Source organism: Phytophthora parasitica, assembly GCF_000247585.1.
Source record: "Phytophthora parasitica INRA-310 unplaced genomic scaffold supercont2.28, whole genome shotgun sequence".
NCBI lineage: Eukaryota > Oomycota > Peronosporomycetes > Peronosporales > Peronosporaceae > Phytophthora > Phytophthora nicotianae.
Genome location: NW_008649014.1, coordinates 166,358 through 175,154, shown reverse-complemented (window position 1 = coordinate 175,154; position 8,797 = coordinate 166,358). Strand labels below are relative to the sequence as shown.

Below are 8,797 nucleotides of genomic sequence, written 5' to 3'. Positions count from 1 at the left end.
GGTGACTCACCTACACCTACAGTGTCCTATTGGCTAAATATTCAATTGTTATTAGCTGTGATTGGCTAAAATTAAATGATGGTAGTTAATTGGCAAATTTTCACCTATACAAAGTTCAAGTATGGTCCGATAATCTAACATATTCGTCCATATCATTACGGTTCCAGCCCTCTCGAAAAGCCATTCTTGAAGCCGGTGTCTCAACCGTATCTGCCATCAGTGGCGCGCGCCTCAGCGCACACTGATGCTGTAGTTGGTCGAGCTACAATCCATCCACAGACCGACAATAGGCTGCCGAATACACTTGCGCTATCGCGACCCGATAAGCTACCCAGGCCTGGTATTTTGTCAGCGCATTGCGGTGATCCCATAGGTGTTTCATTGTTTGCTGTGACGCAGTATGTGCCAGTGTACTTTTTCCTTTTGCCTCGGCAACCACAAGCTTTTTTTCCTTGAGCACTATACGCGTAAAACGGATCGAGAAAAGCAGCGCCGTCATCGCGGAGTTCAAGTGTCAGCCGTACTAAAAAAAAGCAATGCGGTCGCGCTCTCCGACTGACTGCAATTGCTTACCAGATCGGTTACGAAGAGCGAACTTGTATTGCTGTACAGCGATCGTTTATATGGGCTGGAACCTGTCGATCCGTAATGCGTATCGGTGCTCCTTTGCGGTTGTTAGTTAAACAATGCTCCGACATGCTTTGTTTAACAACTGCAAAGGAGCACCGATACGCACTACGGATCGACAGATCTTATGCCGACTTCGCTGCACCAGCGATCGTTTGTTCCGGCATGTTCGGTTTATTAAACAGTGTTTAAATTAATACCTGCAAAGGAGTGCCGAATCACACAACGGATCGACAGACCTTATGCCGCCTTCGCCGACTTCGGTGGGCATCCTGCGTAGCGCCGATGAATGTCCAACGTGGACAGTGCGAGTAGAGCGGCTCGAGCCACACGCAACAGGCAAACGCACGCCCATAAACCTCCGCAGCACTGGTCGTGCTGTCGAGCAGTATCACCCCACGACGACGCCCAAGATTTGGATTTGGAAGTCTGGTCTGTCCCCATAGATACATCCACATATTCGACCCATCCCGTCCCATCTGGAATTATTAATCTGCTCGAATTCCGCCTCTCTTGTGCAGCAGCTGAACCACCTGACACTGCGAGTGAAGCCTGAAGAAGTTTGGCCACTCGCGCACACTTCCGAATATATTTGCATTCCGACATGGCTGGACCTCAGCTCCGCTTCGCGACTTTGTTGCTGCTGCTCCTGGCCGTCGCCTGCGTCGGCTCTGTGTCGGCCGAGGCGCCGTTCGCGCCCGAGACGCGACTGCTGCGCCAGCACGTGCACGAGTCCGTCGACTCTGTCACGCAGACCGCCATCCTCGAATCCAGCAGCACCAGCAACTCCGACTCCGGCTCGGGACCGGAACAAGAATCTGCGACGGCCAACACGGAAACCGCAGAAACATCGACTTCAACGCACCACAAGGGTCCTACGATGATGTCTTTCGCGGGTCCCACAATTGCCGGTGTGCTGGCCATCGTACTCATCGGTGCGGTCGTCACCTTCAAGAATCGCATGGGCAAGTGAGATCGCCCGCCACTTTAATAGGCGGCCAACTAACTGGGCGAGCCGTTTCCTCTCCTGTTTTAACAATAAAGGAATATATATGTGCGTTTCGAAATGGCCTGCCTCCCTACTATCTGTGCTCTACTGCACGCGTTCTAGAACGGATTAATCTTGCGAGCTACACGCACGAGAAGCTTGGGGTAGAATCGCTTCTCCTGCGGCCGCGCACCCAGCTCGTAGCGCGGTTTGCCGGTGATCGGGTCGACCGGCGCTTGCGCCTTCAGCGCGGCCATCACGTCGTCCAGCAGGAAGTCGTCACCGACTATCGGGTCCTCGATGATCGGGTCTGTGTGCGTCTTACCCTCGAAGAAGCGCGTGGATACAGGGATGCTACAGGACTGGAGTGCTGCTGTCAGCTGCTCTGACGACCTGTAGCTCACCGTCTTATCAGCCGTTCCGTGGAACAGGAAACACGGCGGGAAGTCTTGCAGCAACGCATGACGTGTCCTCGACGGCAGTTCGCTCAGCGCTAATAACCGCAAGGACGGCGAGTAGTACGCCAACCGGTGCGCCATAATGCGCTCCACCACCGCGCGGTCGAAGCCGTGGCGGTGGAAAGTTGCAATACTGGCCTCCATATTGTACGGCCCGGAGATGCCGATGTAGCTGCGAATCTGACGCAGATTCCACGTGATCGGCTGAGCCAAAGGTGACAAACTCTCGATACTTTCGCAATCCGAAGTGTTGCCCATGCCGCCGACGCTGCTACTTGGTGACGCTGCCGAGTTAACTGAAGCGCTGCGCTTCTTCTCTACCTGTTCTAGTAACGTGCACATGGCAAGATGCGCGCCGGCCGACTGGCCGATGAGATGCACGTTCTCGCGGTCTCCGCCAAAGAGGTGAATGTTGTCAAATACCCACTGCATGGCACGCGTCACATCCTCGACCATGTCGGGCACCACACCCTGCGGAAAATTGCGGTAGTCGGGCATGACCACCACCACGCCCAGAGATGCCAGCACGCGGCCCATGAGAGCGCCCCACGCCTTGTACCCAATGATCCACGCTCCTCCAGACACAAACACGACGACAGGATATCTCGCCTCCGTGAAGCTCGCACTGCCAGTGCTGGCGACGCTGGAACTGCGCGACTTGGTCGGCGGAGACGCCACGTCGTCCCCCTCTTTTTTCTTCACCTGCGGCACTGTGTACACATCCAGCAGGTTACGTCGGTTGAGGCCGTAGATGATGTTCTTGTGCACATTTTCAGCAAAAAACCAATAGATCGCAACCTTGACGATCGGGGGCAGCAGCAGGAAGACGAACGAGATCAGACGCAGTGCGCACAGGATCCAGCGCTTGGACATGCGTAGCGCCCAGATGAGCTGCACTGCGAGTTTGGTGATGAGCCAGCTCTGCTCGGCCACGACCTCCACGACCTCGGCGCCTGACGAGACCGCGGCCTGGAGCACGGATCCATTGGACTCGGGGTCCAGCACGAGGTTCTTGCTGTGTGGCGGGCGGGGCACTGCTGACCCGTTGGAGCTCAGTAGAGATGTGTGCAGTGAGCTGCTACTGCCCACGGGCTCGAGGGGCGGATGCAACGCTTCCTCGTCCTCTAAATATCTGCCCAGTTGCGACGTGGAGGCGGCGTCCAGCATGGAGAAGGTGCGAACTTTGGGGATCAGCAGTTTCTCACGCAGAACGGCAGTGGCGTTGGTGTCTGCATCTTCATTCTCGGCCTGGTCACCATCGGCCATTTGCTTGTAAGAATGCATCGGAAGCAGCGGTTCCTGCGGCTCCGCTACGACCGTATCATCAACGCCCATGACGCCATCAAGTTGCTGCTGTGGGTGTTTCTGCTGGACTTGCACGGCCTCACTCGGAGCTTCCGAGCGCTTGCCAGTCGCCATGTTGGACTCGTGCTGGAAGCCAATTCTGGAATGCGAAAGCTCGAGTCTGCAGCTGCAAATAGCCACAACAAAAGTGTTAGATGCCAGTATTATTGGCAGCAATCGCCATGCGACGAACCGCCAGCGCGTTGAACGTACCGCTGTCCGCTGCTGACGTATAATAGCTGCTTGATGGCGAGGGATTAGCGACCAAAAAAAAATGCCGACAAGTTCCAGATGACATACGCGTCGTACTTAAGCGGCGAGTCCAGTATGTCATGTATCTTTGAGACACGGGGATAAGTCCGGCGTGGTGTTCAGCGCGCCTGAATTTTGTCAACAACTTGGTTATCGTGAAATATCAACAGGCAGCAACGAGCATCGAGATAAATGCAGTCGCTGCTGTGCATGTAGCTGTTGTGTCTTGGTATGCTGCCAATAGAAGTGCTATTTCCGGCCACCAGCTCGGTGCAGTACCACGTTCTACTGTCGAAATGGTGTCACGCTCGACTACAGTGACGGACTTCGCTAGCTGAGCCTTTCGTCTACCGGTACGCACAGCTCTGCTGCATGCACAACAGCCAAATGTAGTGGCTGAGCTTGGTTGTGCACATACAAATGTACGTGTCTTGCCTCCTCTTGGGATAGCCTTTTACAAGCTGCTCGCTTTTTGCTTTCTGGCAAACTTCAACGTCAAGCAGATGAAACTAGTGCTCTTACATATGCATGAAGTGCTGCTGCATGCACCACCAGCACCACCACCTCAACCGCGTTGCATCAAAATCAATACTTATCGCTTAGTTCTGCTGCCCAAACAAGCGCAGTCATCTACTGAAGACACTACAGGCCAGTGGACTGGCCACGGTGCAGCGTGACGTATCCGGTGCCTCCACCGACGCTGCTGCTAGTCGAGCCAAGTCGTGATCGACGTCGTGGCAGTCTTCCCGATACGGATCGTCGTCCACCTCCGCCACTGGAGGTTGGAGACGGCACCATGAACTGATCCTCGAAGATCGAGCGATCATCGGTGTCGAATCCCTCGTCTTCCACCACGTAGAGCTCATGAGCGCCGAGGTTTCTCGAGCGCGTAGCGAACGGATCGTGCTCTACAGCCGAGGTACCGAACATGGACACACGCGACGGAGGCGGCGGCATCGGCAGGTTTTCGGCGGCCAACGTCTCGGCCAAGCGGTCGTAGTCAACTGAGTGGTGATTGACGACGCTGCGTCCGAGGGTCATGCGACGTGTAGGCAGACGCAGCTCGGAAAGAGAGGCGACCGAGTCGCGGTCTCCATCAACGTCGCCTCGGAAGTATGCGGCAGTAGAGAAATTGCTGGCAGAGCTGAGTTCTTTGGACAAATTGGCAGCGAGTGGTGCATCCAGCAACGCGAGACGCGTCACGATGTTACCGAGGGCGATGGACGGTTGTACAGTGAGCACTCCAAGCTCGCGTAATTGAGCTCCAGCAGCGCAGTCATCCACCACGGCGATCAACCGCGGCCGAGCATGTTCACCCAGCATCGTCTGCATGACCTTAGCATGTTCCAATGAACGTTCTGGAGCACCCGTGAAGATGAGAACGTCGGCATTTTGCATCCCCGAGTCTGCAGGAGCGTCACCGTGACGGTCCTGGATGGTATTCTGGAACGAAATCAGTTCGCCCTTGGCGGTGCGTTGTAGAATGGTCTCGTTCACGCGGCGCCACTTGTCGGCACGAGCTTCATCAAGTAGCGGGACATTCACACGAGCACCGTAAAGCGACAACTCCAGTGCAATCTCGAACGCCACTTCATCGTCTCCAAGCACCACAGCACTCTGCACACGATAGAATGGTAGCAACGGTCTGGGGTCTTTGCTGCTGCTGCGAGTAGAGAACAAAGTTTGCGCGCTGTTGTGGCGACTGAGACTCCGGAATGACGCGATGCGATCGACGGATCCCTTACCAGCTTCGACATCAAACTCGCTGCCAGTTTTGTCTGGCTCAGACTGCGACTTGATCTGAGCCGCTGCGGCCTGGCGATCAATCATACTCTCTCCAGCTCCACGGAGACCTATCGAACACAATACAGGCCCGATGACCTGGTTGATCACCACTGCAGCCACGATAGTTGCCGCGAACTCGGATCCCCACTCGTCGGTGATGAGTTCTTTCACCTCGGCAGCCAACCCGAGTGAGACGCCAGCTTGAGGGGCCATCGTGAGCCACAAGTGCTTGTAGTGGCGAGGTGGCAGCTTCAACAGGAAGCGTCCACCTCCGTATATGGCCAGGAAGATGGCAGTGTAGCGAAGTAGCAGATACAAACTCATCAACGGGATGACATCCAGCACCTTATCCAGTTGCAGGGACGCTCCTGTCATAACGAAGAATGGCAGGAACATGTACGGAGCCACAGTATCCAGGATGACGTGCATCTGCGGGCGGATGGCGGCGTAGTGACCAGCCGCACAGGATGCCAGCATGAGAACCAGCAACGCCTCCAACTTGACTTGCCACACGAGTCCAAAGTGTGCAGTAGTGAGCTCACTGAGTGTGTTGGTGAAGAGGTAGAACAGGTAGCCTACCAACAGCCAGATGAAGCCCTTGAGGCAGAGTGCCTTGCCTTCTGTCCACCACGGAGACTTGTCAGTGTCAGTCTCCTCAACGTAGGCGTTGTGAGGGTGAGGAGTTTGGTTCGGGTCGTCACTTATCTGCTCCTGGTCGCTCATGTCCGGCTTGCTGCTCGTGCGTTGCTGCATCTTCTTTTGGTAGTGTGAAGTCGAGATCCTTGATGCTGCGCTGGAAGAGACTGAGACCCCGTGGGCAGGTAGGGATGACGAAGCCGTGATCACGTCCGGTTTGCCGTTCGGTATCTGGAAGATGAGGATTATCACGAGGCCTAGCAGAGCCCCCAGTACGAGGTTCATGAGTACGACTCCCATAGTGAAGGCTATGCTCTCTGGGGACACGTCCAGTTTGGCGCAGTAGATGGACGCGATGACACGCGAGACGGAGAAAGACACGAGCACAACGAATTCCGCCGTCATGCAGGTGCCGAGTGCCAAGTGCGTAAAGGGACCGACACTGTTGAGCTCGATCTTGAGCGCCATGACGGTGGACGGCGAGACGAGCACCGAAATGGATGCGAACATGAGCGCGATGCCCAGTTGGCAACTGTTCGCCAGGTCCGAGTAGAAGAAAGCGCCGGCAGCCAGCATGAAGACGCTGGTGCCCAGCACCATTGCCGTGCAGTAGTAAGTGGACAGTAGCGCCACGATCGACTTGATCTGTGGTCGCAGTTCCGGCAGGTAGATCTCCTGACCAGCCTGGAACGAGATGAAGCTCAGCGCGAAGGCGTTGACGTACGACCCGAGCATGTCCACGACGTCCTCGTTCAACAGGTTGGCCAGGAACGGACCCGACAAAATACCGGCCACCAAGTACCCAGTGATGAGCGGTAGGTGGAAGTACCTGGGGAAGAAGAGTCCGAGCGGGTGTGCGCCAAGCAGCACGAGCACGAAGGCCAGCAAGTGACTCAGCGTGTCGGGGACGTTGTTCCATGAGTTGAAAGGCACCGTCTTGTCATCGTCTTCGGCCTCTTCGGCCAGCACGCGTTCAGAGGCCAATATGGAGCTCAAGGCGTTGGCGTTCACGGCGGCCAGGACTGCAGCCGATGCGGCCGCGAGCAGCCACGCACGACGGCAGCGACTCATCGAAACTGAACGGGACGGAACTCGATCTCTTGGACAGGCAGCGCGTTTAACTGTGACTCCGTGTCCAAGTCGCCAGCCTGGAAACTGGCGCCGCGTCACATCGAAATCAGAGCTGCATGTACAGTTGAACGTACCCTCCGATTTGGACCGGGGCAGCCTATCAAAATGGACGAAAGGTTGCGAAATTGTGCCGGGCACATTTTTGGCCGGAGATGGGCGATGGCAGTCGCGATCTGAAGATGGTAACCATCTTGGTTTAACAGCAGGCAGAAGGCCATGGTACTCAGAATTATCCCCTGCGCCGCACGGCACGGCGATACAATACACACAGCACCATTGCCTGTTGCAGCGCAGACATCGAGTCGCATGTCTCTCCGGGGCACGCGGCGTATCATGTCCGAACCTGGCCAGACGCAACTCATTTGGACCAGCCTCAACGTGAGAGTCTAACGACGGTTAGACCGTCTAGCAGACGCTACATGTTCATGCAGTTTGTGTACAGGGATCCGCTTAGCGCTCCGAAAGGTATGCAGTATCTCGCTGCCGCAGTATCCGTAGCTCTGAACTTCCCGTAAATGAGATAGCATAGCATTCTCGGCTTTTAGGGAGGAAGCCAAACACCAAACGCAAGGCTGGACCTCCTGGCCAAGAGTTTTCGGGGGTGTACTATCGTCGATCCAGACGTTGTCGCCAGCGACGGGATTAAAATTTATTAATTCCTCGACTAAGCACACCCTAGACGTACCGCCTTTCGCGGAACGGTGAAGATCGTAGCGTCGGCCCCGTGACAGTTTGTCCCTGACAATTGTACGCTCGCGTTGCACTGGTCTTAGGCCGAGCAGCTTGTCCAGGCTCGAAGTAGCTAGATGCGAATACTTGTGAATGATTTGTTGTGTTCTAAGCGGTTAACGCCGTCGGCACTCTGGATGAGCACTGTGCTGTAAGAAGTGCGAGCGATTTCATTTAATTTCCTGGAGGTCAGTGCTGTCAATGATTCAGAACGCTTGCTGGAGGCAAAGTCGTTGACGCAAGCTCATTCATGTTGTCTCATGCTTTAGAAAGGCATCGATTTGCGTCGAAACAACGAGGTCGCTTAGCTCACCATTAAAACCGTTCTTGATTTCTCGCTTGGGGGCTCCATTAACAATGTCTTGTCCTTTTAACGAACACTTGATGGCCTCATCATCGTCATGGTGGACTCGCAGTTTCTACTGTAGTTCATTATCACCCTTCTTGTTGCTGTAGACGCAGCCATTGATCGTATTGCGGCTGAGGACTCTGTGTCCTTGTCTTCGAGGTGATAAGATTAGTGGTGGTGTTTCATTTTTAGCGGTTGTGGTCCTAGTGCAACCCGAGATGAAGACGCTCGGGAGTTCCTGGGTGGCAAGGCGGAGGTGACGGTGTTGCTTTTAAGCTATTAAAACAGCGAAATAAGTGTATTACAGTGCGTCGTCGAGCACAAGCCACTGGGGTGTGCTTTACTACCGCAACCACTACATTTCGCTGGTCGGCCGTTGCTGGATGGCGATCAGCGGAACAGCCGTTATAAAATTTAGATAGTCGCCAGAGGCTCAAAGAATGATACTTAAGTACCGCGTCATGGAAGTATCGACGAGCAGCCAATTGAATCGGGCTC

The 8,797-nt window shown here is 55.1% G+C and overlaps 4 protein-coding genes across 4 annotated transcripts; 2 read left to right on the top strand and 2 right to left on the bottom strand.

Annotated features, from left to right (window-relative positions):
* Positions 1 to 869: 869 nt before the first annotated feature.
* PPTG_23011 (hypothetical protein) lies at positions 870 to 1,073 on the top strand (the record flags this gene model as incomplete). Its single annotated transcript, XM_008907899.1, has 1 exon — positions 870 to 1,073. One exon carries the CDS (start codon positions 870 to 872, stop codon positions 1,071 to 1,073), a length of 204 nt encoding a protein of 67 aa, XP_008906147.1.
* A 158-nt stretch (positions 1,074 to 1,231) lies between these two features.
* PPTG_12198 (hypothetical protein) lies at positions 1,232 to 1,600 on the top strand (the record flags this gene model as incomplete). Its single annotated transcript, XM_008907898.1, has 1 exon — positions 1,232 to 1,600. One exon carries the CDS (start codon positions 1,232 to 1,234, stop codon positions 1,598 to 1,600), a length of 369 nt encoding a protein of 122 aa, XP_008906146.1.
* A 134-nt stretch (positions 1,601 to 1,734) lies between these two features.
* Positions 1,735 to 3,492, bottom strand: PPTG_12197 (hypothetical protein; the record flags this gene model as incomplete). Its single annotated transcript, XM_008907897.1, has 1 exon — positions 1,735 to 3,492. The coding sequence occupies one exon, from the start codon at positions 3,490 to 3,492 to the stop codon at positions 1,735 to 1,737; it is 1,758 nt and encodes a 585-aa protein (XP_008906145.1).
* An 819-nt stretch (positions 3,493 to 4,311) lies between these two features.
* PPTG_12196 (hypothetical protein) lies at positions 4,312 to 7,161 on the bottom strand (the record flags this gene model as incomplete). Its single annotated transcript, XM_008907896.1, has 1 exon — positions 4,312 to 7,161. The coding sequence occupies one exon, from the start codon at positions 7,159 to 7,161 to the stop codon at positions 4,312 to 4,314; it is 2,850 nt and encodes a 949-aa protein (XP_008906144.1).
* Between the last annotated feature and the right edge of the window lie 1,636 nt (positions 7,162 to 8,797).